Source organism: Serinus canaria, chromosome 2, assembly GCF_022539315.1.
Source record: "Serinus canaria isolate serCan28SL12 chromosome 2, serCan2020, whole genome shotgun sequence".
Taxonomy (NCBI): domain Eukaryota; kingdom Metazoa; phylum Chordata; class Aves; order Passeriformes; family Fringillidae; genus Serinus; species Serinus canaria.
In genome coordinates, this window is record NC_066315.1 from 87650908 (window position 1) to 87665923 (window position 15016).

General features: G+C 42.5%; 2 protein-coding genes across 9 annotated transcripts in view; one reads left to right on the plus strand and one right to left on the minus strand.

Annotated features, from left to right (window-relative positions):
• CHMP5 (charged multivesicular body protein 5) overlaps positions 1 to 15016 on the minus strand; it is a 905521-nt gene that overhangs the window by 851676 nt on the left and 38829 nt on the right. The window lies entirely within an intron of this gene.
• LOC103825739 (poly(rC)-binding protein 3-like) overlaps positions 1 to 15016 on the plus strand; it is a 138076-nt gene that overhangs the window by 118323 nt on the left and 4737 nt on the right. For 4 of the 7 annotated variants that reach the window (XM_030237876.2, XM_050971837.1, XM_018907620.3 and 1 more), the window contains 2 exons: positions 987 to 1156; positions 6857 to 12076. In XM_030237876.2, the coding sequence (XP_030093736.1) occupies positions 987 to 1156; positions 6857 to 7205 (519 nt within the window). In that variant the 3' untranslated portion in view covers positions 7206 to 12076. Of the gene's footprint in view, positions 1 to 986; positions 1157 to 2405; positions 2518 to 6856; positions 12077 to 12105; positions 12238 to 15016 lie in introns of those variants that run through there. The other 3 variants (XM_030237982.2, XM_050971838.1, XM_030238035.2) reach the window with 3 other exon arrangements.

The following is a 15016-nucleotide window of genomic DNA, read 5'->3' on the forward strand; positions in this document are numbered from 1 at the left end:
GCGTTGGGAGGTTTTTCTTCTGTTGATAAAACGTGTGGACAACGTGAATCTGTTTCTGACCAGTTACTCCAAGTACTACAGTACCACAAAGGGTAACCTCAGGGCCTGAAGGAGCAGGAAGAGTGGGAAGGGAAGGGCAGTCTCTGTATCTTGGCATAGCCTTCTGCAAAACTGGCAACATTATCCCAGCATCAACAGACCTGTAGGACAAAGTTTCTGTTTTCTACTCATTCTGGCCATGGCTGAGCTTCTCAGCACCCATCCTTCCTTAACACAGAACAAACCCCCCCCCTCCTCACCCTTACAGAAACCAAAACATCTCAGCCTCAGCTGCTGGCTCTGTGCCCACTTTCTCCTGGGGGCTCTCCATGCTGCAGGAGAAGCACCCTGGGACACACATGCACGCATACACAGAGCGCAGCTCTGTTCTATTCACAAAATAACAGTTTTGGTAAGTTTCTATAAAGGAAGGCAGACAAATTTCAGTATCTTCCTATGCCTGCTTCTGCCTGCAGTCAGAGAGCTGTAAATCCCACTGACTTTAATGCACAGTACCTCTCCAAGCAAGAACCACATGTACCCAGGGAGGTGTAGGGCTGTCAGCACTCTGGAAAGGTGCAGAGCCACACACAGCAATTGTGGATGGTCAGCCTGACTTCCAGCTGCTGCTCTTGGCTTGCTGCTGCCACTGGCAAATGGTTTGGTTTTCTCAACATCACAGCACACTGTCATTTTCTGCCATGGAGATGGTGAAACACCAGAAATAAGATACTGACTTAACCAAGTAGCAGCAAAACTGGATCTAGAGGCATATGACCATAGAGACACTAGACTGCACTAGAGATTCCTTCCAAACAGCAGAGCAGGAATCTTTTTGTTTTGCTACTGAGCTGCTCATAACCATCTTTTTAGCAATACTACAGATTGCAGTTAAGTGGTTTTTGCTTGTGTCTGTGGCACTAATCTCAGTCTTTGTCCCGCTCCAGTTAATAGGCTGCATTATTGGCAGACAAGGCAGTAAGATAAATGAAATCAGGCAGATGTCAGGAGCGCAGATCAAGATTGCTAATGCCACAGAAGGCTCCGCAGAACGACAAGTTACAATCACAGGATCCCCTGCAAACATCAGCTTAGCACAGTACCTCATTAATGCAAGGTAAGTTGGCTTTGTAAGTGATCATGCTTCTGCGAGATTGCTCTGTCTGCTCTCCAGCAAATGTCTGTCCTGGGTAGATCCAGAAAGTTGCTTTGCAGTGTCCATTTTGCGTAGTATTACTCGATTCTTAATGGTTTGTAAAGCCTGTATCTTTAGAACCTGGGTTTGCTGTTGGCTTACATGAAAAGGAGCTTAATCCAGTGCAATTCCAGCTACATGTTGAATGAAAAAGCTGCAAAATCTGAATACTCATAGTAGCATCCACCTAAAATATCAGTGGATGAATTAAATTAAATGAAAACCATAAATCGTTTAGAGGAAAAACACTTTTCACAGACCCATTTTACTATCCTGAATGGCAAATATAGTGAAACGGATTGCAAAACAGATTTAATTTACCAAGTGGAAATTGCCATTCAGAGCTGATAAACTGACATTAGGTTGCTGAAGAGGCACAGGATTTACTTCTTCAGAGACAGCACCACAAATCTGTAAGAAGCATTCCCTAATGAGACAGGGTGAGACTATTTGCTTCTCCACTTCCTGCTCCCAGAATTAATGAAAGCACTGGCTGTTTACTTAAGCCATGGTGATGGCTTAGGTCTCTCAACAGTTTTTATATGATTATTTAGAAAAATATTAAAATTGATCCCACTTTTATTTGCAATTATGAGGAGAAGAAAGTGCAATGGATATAGTGCTGTCTCATATATCTCCTTGTAAATGCTGGACTGAAGCAATAGATGGTGGGGGAGGGGAATAGCTATGTTTTTTATGACTTTTTTTTCTTTTATTTTCTTTTTTCCCCCCCACAAAATTACTGTGATATGAATCAAGCTTTGTGTTTACCAATGTTTGCTCTTAAGGTAGTACAAAGTATGTGATTTATGTGGGAGCTACAGTCACAGCAGGTCTATGGCTCCCAGCCTCCTCTCCATCCCAGTTTTGTAGAGCACCACTACAATGGTTGGAGTGGAGGAATGGGATGTTTGTGCAGCTCTGTGTTATAGTAGACAAAAACACTGCTTTTCATAATTTAGAATGAAAGCAGCTTCCTAGGGAAAGATACATGTAGGGGTGGCACTGTGAAAACTCAGATAAACCACTTCCAGAATCTTAAAACAACCTACAGCTCTTTTGATTTATATTCTTTGTAGCAAATATAAGTCACTTCCGTAAGCCCTGTAATCAAATAAAAATGTGTTCCCTCCTTTAACCCTTAAGGATATGTTCTTCTCTTGGTGTTCAGGGATTCCCCACACATCGAGACGAGAATAGACCCCTTCATTTTTAGTTGCACAAACACCATATGGCATGCATCTGGATCTCAGAAGATAACAATTTAGGATCTTGAAGACAGCTAAAGCATGCAAACAAAATAATGTACTTATTAATGGAGTTGCAGTGAGCTGCTCACCAGAGACAGAAACTCTAGTGAACAAAACTGTTTGACTCACTTTAGAAAAATCTGTGAACTCTCACATTTCTGTTGATGACCGTTTAATGGTTCTTGTGGTGGAATGGGATCTATGTGAGGTCTTTTAACATACTTTCGCAAAGAAGAAAACTCCTCAGCAGTTATATACCACGGATCTCTATCTATACCCTGTGAAACCAGAAACAAAGTATTTTGTTCCTGTTAAATTTCTAGATAGAAGTCATTTGTTACTATCATCTACAATAAACCATCATATATTATTATGTACCATGTGTTGGAACTGTATTTAGATGAAGTGATTCCATTTGTAAATGAAGACTCTTTAAGTATTGTGTTCTAAATTAAGCTGTAAGGTAACATAGGCAATTAAGGTGGCTTTTTCATTTTAAAAAGCAACACTGTTCCTGAGGTCTCCTTTCACATGAGACATTGCCGTCCAGCCAGGTGCCACCACAGCAGCAGTGCGAGTACCCCCAGGTCACACTGGGGAAGGATTGAGAAGCTGTGAGGCAGGCGGGAGGTTTGCTCTAAGTGAGGTTTAGGTGCTGGGGGAGGACAGAGGTGCAGAGCCAGGCTGCTGCTGCTGCTGCTGCTCCTGCCTCTGTGTGCTGGGAGCCATCTCCTAAACCTGCCACAGGTGATGCTGACTCTCTTAAAGACAGTGGCATAAAACAGCTTTGGGGAAGAGATGAGTACAGCACCCACACTGCCCAAAGTGTGGTGTGGTATATGAAAATAATAATTACAAGAAATAACAGCCATATAAGCATTCAGCATAACGTAGATCTTTTTCTCCCCTACATGATCTATTGTTCACGGGAATCGGTTTCCAGGGCCAGTATTTCTGCATAAACCCATGTCTTTCAGCAACATAAGATGTAAAAAAACAAAATTATCTATCCACAGTGTTCCTGAAACATATTGTGTGTATCTTTAAGCTATCCTCCAACCAAAGTTGCTGTCTATAGGATAATTTTTCAGCTTGCTTTAAGACTTTTATTGCAATCTGGTGTTGGATATGTACATAGTATATTCTAAATTATAGATATATAAATATATTGATATCATATCAAGACAGAGATCTAAATCTTACAAAGTATTGGTTTGATTCTGTATTGCTTACCCGAGCGCTGGCCTCTGTACGAATGGAGCGTGTCTTAGCTTGTTTGCAGTTGAAATGTCTTTTTTCTGTAAAGCCTTCTGTCTCTTTAACTGGTCTCCACTGTAGTAACAAGATTTTCATTACCCAATTCCATCTTCTTGCTTTTATTAAGATTGAACTGCAGTTTAGTTTTTCTGTGTAATATCTGATTTTGTATTATAAATGAATTTAGCCAGCAGCACTTGCTCCTTGTTGAAGGGCAGTTTCCTGAAGGTATTTTTTTATGAAAAGTTGATTCACAGACCCAAAAGGACTGCCAAAGCCACACCTGCTCTCTTCTCTTCATTAGTTTCAGGTAATGGAGGATGTGGCCTTCAGTGTATATGTTCAGAAGGTGCAGGCCTGCAGTGACAGTGTAAAATTGTCACTCTGAAATTTTAGATGAAGGCTGCCTCACCTCCTTTCACATGCAACGTTGTTGCATCCACAGTTGGTTTGGGAAACTGCCATGCTATGGGACAGCTGATAGCTTACCTGATGAACTCCCACCTTATCAGTTGCCACTAGTTTATATGAATGGGAAAGAGGGCAAATTACTGCTACAGCCGTACCTATGAGAGTGAACCAGAGACAGGGAGGTGGAATGGCTGCTACCAACACTAGCATTTTGGCCTGTGGGATCTGTTCTCCCTGCTGGTGCAGGAAAAAGCTTAGGCTCAAACAGCCCCCCCCCCTTCCATATCAGTAAGGATTTTTTTGGTTTTTTCTTAAATGCACAGTAGGCAGATTTGGAGTCACTGAAACACTGAGTCCTGCAGTACCTTTCGATGGACCTCCATCCCAAAATAATACTGAGTAATACTAAAAAATCCAACTGTATAAACTGAGGTTTTCAAAACATACTAAGGTATCACATGTAGTTCCTACATCCCCAAGTTGAGGATGTACAGTGGAATTGGAGTCTCTGATTCAGAGGTCTTGACATAAACCCCTCTGTGTGAGTAGATGGCGAGCAGCACAAGGGTGCGCTTTCCTCTGCTTAGAAAAGTTGAGTTTCTCATCCATGGGGACAGATAAAGACTTTGGGGTAGGAAAATCAAAACTTCCCCTCCCTCAAAGGAGTCTGAAATTTCATGCACTCGCCCGCCTTCCCTCCCAGCTCTTCACAGAAGATGTGCTCCTTCCAGTTTCCCAGCAAAGCTGCTGAGGTGTTTATGCTCCAAGAGCCCTCTTTTCTTTGTGGAGAAGAGAGGAGCTCGGTGCTCAAACATTGCTCTCTCTCCTCCACACTCCTCTCCCCACCTCAGACCCACTTCAGGTGTCCTTCAGACTCGCCATCCGCAGCAGTGCTTTGGGAAGCTCTAGTCCAGTGTCCCCATTGCCTGTGTATCCTGGTAGATCCTTGCATCCTTGCATGAGGCAGGCAGTGTGCTGGTCATTGCCTTTCTCTGGCAGTGGATGGACATGGGGCTGTTACTCTCCAAACTGTGTCTAACGTGAGAAAAAGAGATGCTTTTCCAAGCCCTGTGGGGGGTGACCATGTTTCCTTCCCAGCCTGCAGTGTGGCTACAGCTGCTCTCTGAGCCTGATGGGGTGTGGGAAGAAAGCACTAAGTCCTCTGCATGGCCAGCCAGCAGCTTGCTGGCACTTCGGTCTGGAAGCAAAGAGCTGCTACAGCTCCTCAGCTCACCTCAGGAGAAAGCCCAGGAGCCTGACAAGTTAGTAATTGCCAAAAAGCCCAAATTGACTAGGAATACACATGCAACCGAAGTCAGCAAAGGTTTTGTAACCCATAGTCCTATTTCTATGCTAGGCTGCCATAGCTCCCAGCTGGTCACCTGCAAAAAGCATCCTGATATTAGTATTTGTGTTCTTTGCCAACCCAAAAGCCAGTGCACAAGCTGCAACAAGCAAATGGGCAAAGGGAGTATTTAGGCAAACATTCTGGCACACAAAGAAAATTGTGTGTCCTTGGAATTATTGTATTTTAATGTCTGAAAATGTAACAGAAAAGCAGAAGTATATGGGCCAAACTCATCTTGCCTGCTGATGGGTGGAGTTAGATTAAAGTGAAGGTGGTTTGATTCCTACACCCTCCCAAGCCCATCACTGCCCTGGGCTCGGAGGTCAGGTCAGTCTGGAAGTGTCTGGTGCTGGTGGGGTCTGTCTGAGGATGTGTCTGTTGTATCCATGTGGTACCTTGTGTGTCAGCTGGAAAGCTTTGTCATGTTCACTGTAACCACTGTGCAGGCTCAGAAAGGATACCACTGCTGTGCGAGCCGGGGTGTTCTTCAGTGTTCCTTTTTACTAATTTACTTATAATTAGATTGCATAAATATTTTGTTGTGATATTTGAAAAAAAAAAAAAAGTCTGGGGAAAGTATAAAGTGAAGTGAACACACTGGCTAATCTGGTTTGTTTTATATGAAAAATGCACATTGACCTCACACTGAATTAAATGAAAAACTAACTCACTTAAAAAACAAAAAACCAAAACAACCAAAACTTTACGCCTTAAATGGAAGCAGCACATTGTTGCTCAGTCTCCTCTCATCCTAGCAAAATGATTAAGGGTACTAATTGTGTCACAAAACTGACAAATTGAAAAAAATTACCAAAACCCCCCGCGTCCCCCTTTCAAAAATACCCTAATTTTGAAAAGCAAAATTCACCATACCAGTGCTGGGGAGTAAACTTCATAGTTATTTTAAGTTTTCTTTTAAGTTTCATTTTTTCCATCTTTTTACCATTACCTGCATTCTTTAGATTTCTTTTTTTCATATGTAAAATGAACTAGCAACACCCCCAAACCCTCTTCCTTTTTCTTTTTTTTTTCTGTTCTGAAAGAACTTTAGAGTCTCAGTAATGTTTTCCCCATCAAATCATGGAAAACCCTTTTGTTATTTCTCTTCTTTAACACATAACATGTTCCTCCTTTGACCCTCATTTTCCCTTTTTTTCTCTCTCTCCTCCTTCTCCCTCCCACTCGTCTGTCCCCCTCGTCCACCGATCTAATCCTGGATCCTGCCCTTTCGTGGTTGCTGTCCTTCCTTCCTTCCCTCCTCCCCTCCTCCTCCTCCTCCTCCTCCCTTCTCCCGGCCCCACCGCCCTGGCTGAACCCTCCCAACCTGTTTGTTCCTCTTCCTCTCTTCGTTTGCAGCTTAGAGATGGCTAAAGTCAGCACCCAGACCGCTTCCGTCACGACCCCTGTTGACCTCAACATGAACCTCTCTCAGTCTGCCACCCCTACCTCCACCCCCACCTCCATGGCCGTGCTGGCGGCCGCCTCCGCCGCTACCGTCAGTACCCCCCCTCCCCTACCAACTCTGCCAACCACCCACTATGCCGTTCCTGTCTCCAGTCTGCTTGGCATGAAAACTGTCCCACTCCTGGCACTAAATGCCGCGGCCGCCGCGGGGGCCACGGGGAGTTTGTCCGCTTACACTGCCAAAATTCCTTCGACGAGCGGGGTTAAGAAATCTGACCGCCAGAAGTTTGCTCCATATTGAAGGGATGAGACACAATGCAAGCTTTGCCAGCTCTGCCAAGTCTGTGGTAGATCCTAGTTATCAAGGAAACAATACGGCATCTTTTATTTTCTGTTCAATTGCTAGTGTTGTTAACTGTTGCCGACTCAAGTCGTCTTCCGCTCTCCATAACACCTAACACCAGGCACCACCTACCAACTAGTTCCAACAGCCAGCAGGTGCCAGCCCGGGCTCCTTCTCCCCGGACACCGTCCTTCCGACGGGGCTGCGCCCAGGGCTGGCCCTCGGCAGCCCCACAGCAAGGCAGGGCTGCCCCCAGCCCAGCAAGGGAGATAGAGTGAAGAGAAGGGAAAAAACCTAAATGAGGCCAAATGGGGACAGCCGACCCTGCTCTGGCAATGCTGCCCGGCATAAAAATACACTTAGATCCAATTGCAGGGATCCCTCCAAATGCAGAACAATTCCTTATGGCAAACTGGCATCTCTGATGCATTTTTTCTATTGCTAGAACATGCAAATCTGGCACTTCTGATGATCAGTGCCACTGCAATGCCCTGTGAAGTGCTGCTGGCCCCCTCAGTCATTCTGCTGCTCCCAAAAGGCCTGGAGACCCCCATCCCCCATCCCAAAATCCGCCTACAAGCAGGAGATGGTGGTTAGGAAGTACCAACTTCAGGTACTTGTGCATACAACAAATGAAGCTTTCTGGTCTGAGAAAAACTGCTAAATTAAAATTACTGTAAAACAGTAAGGAAAAAATACCAGGTACCTGTGCCTTTCCAGATGATTCCTTTAGAGGGTGCAACCATTTTTCTCCACTTTGGAAAAACATCATTTTAAGAACTCTGCTTTAGGGAGGGAGAGAGAGAGAGCAGGCTCCCCTTTTGCACTCAGATGTTTTACATATACTGACACAGTACTTATTCCTGTAAGTACTTCAGAGCAAGTACAAGCCAGATGCTGTCACTATCTTGTATTTCCTCTTGTGTATGTTTTATTCGGCCAAAATGACCATTTTTTGTTAGGTTTCTCTACAAAATACATCCCTGTTTAACTCCCCACTAATCATGCCGTCAGGTTGTATGGTAATCATGAAAAACGTAGCATTTTAGAGGTCATTCAAAGGCTGCTGCCTGGACAGATCCCATCGCTTTACCAAGCACTTCAGGATGTTCAGATTAACTAAAACGAGACAGGTAATGGCAGCCAAAGCCAAGAGAGCTGAGGAATGGAGTGGCTGGTTGCCAGCTGTTGGAACTAGTTCTTAACTGCATTTTATGTTTGTCCATCCACCTTCTTTTTAATTTCTGTTGCATAACTCAGTAATGCAATATTGTTTTCCTCACCACTTCCAAATCCAGAATCCCATTAGCCTGCCATGTTCATCCACTCTGCACTCCTTGGACACAAAGCTTTAACAATTGAACTGTATTCAGTGCATTTTAATATAAACTAAAAACACAATGCAAATGCAATACTTTTTAAAACATGGTATTTCAAAGTGTGTTATTGTATAGGGCTAAGTACTATCTCAGTATTTTGTGTCATTTCTGTATTCTGTGGGCTTTTCTTCACCTTAGCACCTTTGCACTAAGTTTTGTCACTGTAACCATTTGTAGAACTGCCATTGTTACAATTTGCACTTATCCAAATGGGGTTTTTGGTTGGTTGTGTTGAGGTTTTTTTGGTTTTGTGGGGTTTTTTTGTTCGTTTGTGGCTTCTTTTTTTTTTCTCTTCTCTTTTTTCTGGGTGCATATAATGAAGGAAAAACTGGGAATAATGTCAAGGTACCACAGCTATTTAAAAGCTCTAGAAAACTGCTGTAAAATTGTTCTGGATTATTGTAACTGTTTCAATAATTGACATTTAAGAAAAAAAAAATCCACCAACCTCTGTGTGAGAAAACTTGCCTGCACTGAAATGCTGTTCTATGCTGGTTGTACTCAAGTGGTATTTTTTTAATAGTGAGAAGATTTTTTTTCTTCTTTTTTTTTGCCTTTTTTTTTCCTTTTCTTTTCCTCGTTTTTGTTCCTACATTTTAGGCTGTCTTCAGAAGTTACTGGCCTGGGGGCTCTGTAATGTATCTCATCATGCCCTAGTGCATTAGCCACCAGACAGGACTTTTCCAAAGCCCCATGAGACAATGCTTTCTATGGACTAATCTACAGAGGATTTTCTGCCATTTCTAACTTTCTTATTATTCTGAGACATCAAAAGAAAACACTTCCTTTACTCTTTAAGCAACTGTGCTTCCTAACTCTTGTGTTGCTTTCATTACTGTTCCAGTTTTAACACTGTTGTGGCTCATAACATACAGCAGAGACAAGTTATTTTCGGGGGTTGATTTTCATTGATGTTCATGCTTTGGCTAATCTGTATAAAAGCATGGGCCGTTAGTGTTCTAAACCACTGTATTATTCAGCTAGAGACTCAACAGTAAGTTAAATGAGACGTTTTTATAAATAAATTTTTTTCCTGATTAAAAAACAAACAAAAAAGACGTGGTAGCTTTGTGCATACAACTGTTGTGTTGTTTAAACTTTGTTCTTTGTAACCGAGTTGCTAACTTGTCATTGAAGAAGCATTATTTTATGGATTGTCAAACTAAGGTCACAGACAAATTGCTTGTTTTCAATTAATGATTAAAGGTTTCATATCATCACGCTTAAGGTCCCAGTGCTCATTGGGAAACAGTGTAACATCTGTGCAAGACTGGAAACCTTAGTAAGGATGTTAGCCCATTGTCAGGCATGATGAGTCTCTTCAGGACTAGAGGGAGCCAGATTGTGCAATTAGTAGAGTCAGCAGTATTTCTACAAAACTTGGTTCGGTTTTTAACAAAGCTGCTCATTGAGAACTTCTCACACTGCACAGAAAAGACAAATTTGGCTTCATGTTACAAGCAGCCACTGATTAGTATCTCTGGTCTTTTCCCAGACTGAGCTATAGACCAGATACTGGGAAAAGGAAAACAGGAACAAAAGAATCAGCTTGGATGCTGAGTACTGTATTACTGAGGCCCTTCGTAATACATTCCCAGCAGCACTGCCCAGTGGCGAGGCTTCCAGTCAGCACCTTCCACCCTGCCAGGAGCCAGCCCAGCCGCTGGGAGGAGCACAGTAATGTGCAGTAGGATAGGGAATGGAGAGCTGAGCAGGCCCAGGAGCTGTCTCCTGCTGCCCTGACACTCTGCTCCAGCCGTTCAAACCCTCCTTTGGATCTGCTGAAGCACTGCAGTCACAGCCCTGATTCTCTCTTCACACACAAGCAAAAGGAAGGGGCTGGCCCCAAGCTGTTGCTGCCTTGCAGCATCCCTGGCGGTGCTCTGGCCACCTCTGCTCTTAGGGCACTGGCAGTACTGTCACAAGTACTGCTCTGGCCTCATGAGAAAGCAGCTTTTGTGGCAGTGCAAGAGCAGCATTCTTAATGACACAAAACTGTACAACCTCCATCTCCCTACTCTGTTAAAGGTCTCTACCTGCCTTCAGGCACTGAGCTTGGGGTCCTGCTTCCCCTCCCTGCCCCCGTTATTCTCCGTGGTCTCCAGGGTACGGACAGCTCTCCAGTGCCCAGAACCAGGGCATGACCAGGACATGCATGCAGACTTGAGACCTGTAGAAATCAACAGCTTTCTCAATACAGATGCAGCTACAGAACAACCCCTGATGCTGGAGGGTGCCAAGGGGCACCCTTACAGAACAGCTCACTGCACCCCAGCACCCAGGAGACCAATGTTGACAATTAGCTATTCCAACTCTGAGAAAAACTATAGGCTGTAATACTAATTTGATAAAGTTCACTGTTATTATTACTTAAAATACATTTTTATTACTTAAAATGTATTTAACTTCTCATTCTTGAAAGGAGAGTTGAAGCTGCTTTCACAGCAGAGATCTCCATAAGTCTTCATTTCTTCAACAGCAAAAGCTATTTCTATGGCTAGCCTGGCTACTGTAAATGAAAATATATATATATTATTGCAGCTCAACACTAAGTAGGTCAAAGCTTTGCTCTCCCAGTAAAGCTGCCAGGCAAAGGGCAGCAGCAGCTCTGGGGTATATAGTATCTCTCACATTAATAATTCACATGTGGCTTGCAGAATTGAAAGATTTAAACAAACTAGTGCAGGGGCATGTTTGTGTGAGGAATGAGGAGAGGTGAAATAAAGACACGTATACTACGAAGGAAGCATTCTGAGAGGGTTTTTGCAAAAATACAGGCAGAAATGTGATAAAATCTAAGCTTGTTTTAATTTCATTAGGTTAGTTGGAAAACATTTCTGAATGGCAAGAAAAAGCTCCTAATATCTTCAATATATAAAACAAGCAAACCAAAGACAAGATGGTAAAGAAAAAGAGGGAAAAAGGGTAAAGAATAATAGTAAGAAAAGTAGAAATAGAGAAGTAAACCACTCATGGCCAAAGGTAGATAAGAGGAAGTATGTACTCGCTGTGAAAAGGTCACTGCCCACACAAATGTGAGTTTCCAGATGAAAGACAGCACAAATTCCACAGCTTTTGCGTCATCAAATTGGAATTAGGTTTCTGGAAACATCTCAAATGAATTCAAGCAGCTCTGTTGTGTTTCTCAAGTGAAAAAACACTGACAGCATGAATGCTAGCTGAAACCAGAAGGAAAATAAACAAAGTTAGTCCTCTGCTAATACCGAGTGGTTTCTGTTCTCAGGCATAGCCAGAGGGCATCTGTGGACCCCAAGGTTCACATTTGGGGCAGTCCTAGGAAGCAGCACAGTCTCACTGGTGCCATGAACAGAGGCACCTGGGAAGTGCCTCAGCCTCGGAAGGCTGCACAGGCAAGGTGCTGTTTGTCAGGTTTCACAAGACAGTCTGAAAATCCAATTTCTTCCACAGCCTTAATACCAGCTGAATGTATTTCAGCACTGTTTGTATTCTTGGGACAGGACCTTCCCCTTCTGGAGTGAGTGTCATGATTATCTAAAAGTCACAGTGCTCACTGATCCAGTGGCTCAACAGTGGCACAGCTTCGGCAGGGAAGACAGTCATTGTCAGGCTGCTCAACTGGGTGACACAAAGTGAGTATTCAAAGGACAGCATCAAAAGGAGGGATTTGAACAGAGATCTCTTCTATCCCCTGTAACTTCTGCAGCCACCAATGGTGCAAGGCATTAGTGCCTCCACTGTATTTTTGGAAGAAAGACCTGGTTTAGATGTCTGCACAAAGGAACTGCTCGCATTTGTTTTCCCAGCAATCGGGCCAGGATAATTCTAATGAACTGATGAACAGAAGATTAAATGAAGGCAGATACTGAAAAACTGCTTCACACCTGAAATTTCCATCTCTTGGCCCAAGCAACACTTTCTAGGGATGTAAGTACACACTGCCCTTCTTGGCACTGAAGTGTACTTAATTCCTTGGTTCCAGGAAGGAATGCAGTACTGTTGATTAAATCAGTTTCTGCATCAGTGCATGTGTCCTGTCCCCCTACAGACTGGCAATGTGTCTTATGACAGTAACTGAAATTAAAGAGTCAAAGTCATTTGATGGTACCTAACAAAAGGGAATTTCTGTAGCATTACATACTCACACTGTGGTTTCTAATGACACCTACAGCATGATTCATGCATGCTGAATGTCTGATTTTCTAGGGCAAACTTGACGGATTATAAGAAAAAAATTATTAAAAGTGCTGAAAATATTTTAGTAATATGGCTTTTCTAATTTCTAGCTCAGTGTTTTTAAGATGATAAAATGCAGAGAATCTAATTACAGTGGAATGTAATAAGCAAAATTTGTCTCTCTTCAAATTGAATTTATTGGCAGGGGGCCTAGCCAAAGCTAACGTCAATGTTCTTTTCAATCACTATTTGCAATTTGAAGCAAATTTTAAAATTAAATGCTGTAGTAGAGGAAGAACAATCATGTTAGCAAATGAGAACATTGGTTTGCTGTTTGGGTTTGTTGGTTTTGTATGGTCACTTTTGGGCTCCTCTGTACCAAATACAGACCTTGTTCCACATCTAAGCCATGACAGCAACAGCTTATTTCTTCAGGGCAGGAGAGAAGTTAGCACAACAATTGCCACTGGTGACTGCCTGCCTTGCCAGAGGAGAGCTCACTACCAGCAGCTGTAGCTATGGTGAGCTGCTCCCTGGAACTCCATTTCAAACATGCAGACACACACATATTCTGCCCCTGGAAGTCACTTACCAGCTCAAAAACCACCGAGCTCTGGAATCTCAACTACTTTGTGGTGGCATGAAATTCCACAGTTCTGGACAGCTTTCCATTATTATATGAGTAAATAAGGATTATAAATGTCTTCCTCCCTAACTCCGATATTTCAGTTTTCTGCAAGTCCTGCAGATGAGAGAATTAAAATAGTCTTCCTAATTCCAATTAAAATTTCATTTTTAATAGTGCTTATTGACATAGCTAGTTATTAGGATTACTTTCCTCTTTATTGTTATGAAACAGAATTCAAGGAAGTTAAGAAGTGAGAAAGAAATTTAAGTACATATTTTTAAAAACAATCATTTCCTCTGGTTAATAATCTATCTGAATAGCTCATCAGTACATAAAATTGTTTTCTAAAACTGAAGACATAGTTAAGATCACAAACTTTTTATCCCTATGTTTTTCTAAGATACAGGAGTTTATTCCCCTTCATAAATTACCTTGAATACTGAATGAGGTTAGGATACTTCTCTCTTATAGCCATGCTACTTTCATTGCTAAAAAGCAGGATGATTTCTTGCCCTCCTGACGTGACAGCACACGCACATCAATGGTCACAAGGGACAAAGACACTCCCATCATCTTCACAAAGCTCTCTAAAAGCTTTGTTTCAAATGCTGAAGAAAGGTACAGTTGTATGCAGTAAGCTGTAAAAAACTTGGATAAAACTGTTTGGAGATCTGTGAGATTCCTCCAAGAAAAAGAGCACCAACTCCTAAACAAAACACAACCAAGAGGGATGGATGCTGCCACTTCCCCAGCAATGCACACACCCCCTGGCTGGCCCATGTTTCCCTTTCAGCAAGTTATGCAAGGAGAACAGAGCGATAAGCGATCTGGTGTTTATTCCTGCCATCTCCTAATAACAATGGGGTGCGCTGGTTTGGATTTGAATGTTCAAGATCCTGCATTTTAACTAAATGCACTGCCTTTAGCTTCTTACAAGATACCTCTAAAGATGAAGGCAACTGGACTAAAACAGATGAACTGTTTTAATGCTCAGTTAATTTCCTACTCATCCACAGCTGAAACCATGATTTGCAGATTTCTGGGCAAGATGAAAGTAAAATTACAGGAAAATGTACAAAAAGGAAGTATAATTTACAGTCTCAGCGATTAGCATTTTTATACTGTCAAAACATACATGTCCATGATGTTCAGTGTAACCTGACATTCACTACATCTGTTTCTCTGAAATTAAGCCAAATGCAGAGTGGTTCTGAAGTTTAAGTGTTAACAAGCTTGTGTGCTTTGGTGAGTGGGGGTCAGTGAAAAGCAAAGATAAACAGAACAATCAGAAACTTAGCTTAGCTTTTCTCAGAGGGAAACTGGGGGAATGTGCTTTGGTTTGTTTTGAAAAAGACTGCCCTGTTAATACTGCACCACCCTCTCAGCTGGAAGTTCTCTTTGCAGGGATGAATGGATCTAGAGATCTTTCACTACAGCATGACAGGCACCTTAGACATTGATGTTCGAATGTTTCATCCTATACAATGACATTTTATTTCAGTTTTGGTCTAACTAAGATTTCTCCAACTTGTCCAAACATTCATTATTTATTTCAATATTCTCTGAACACTTACTCTCTATTTCAATACTCTCTGAATGTTGCTATC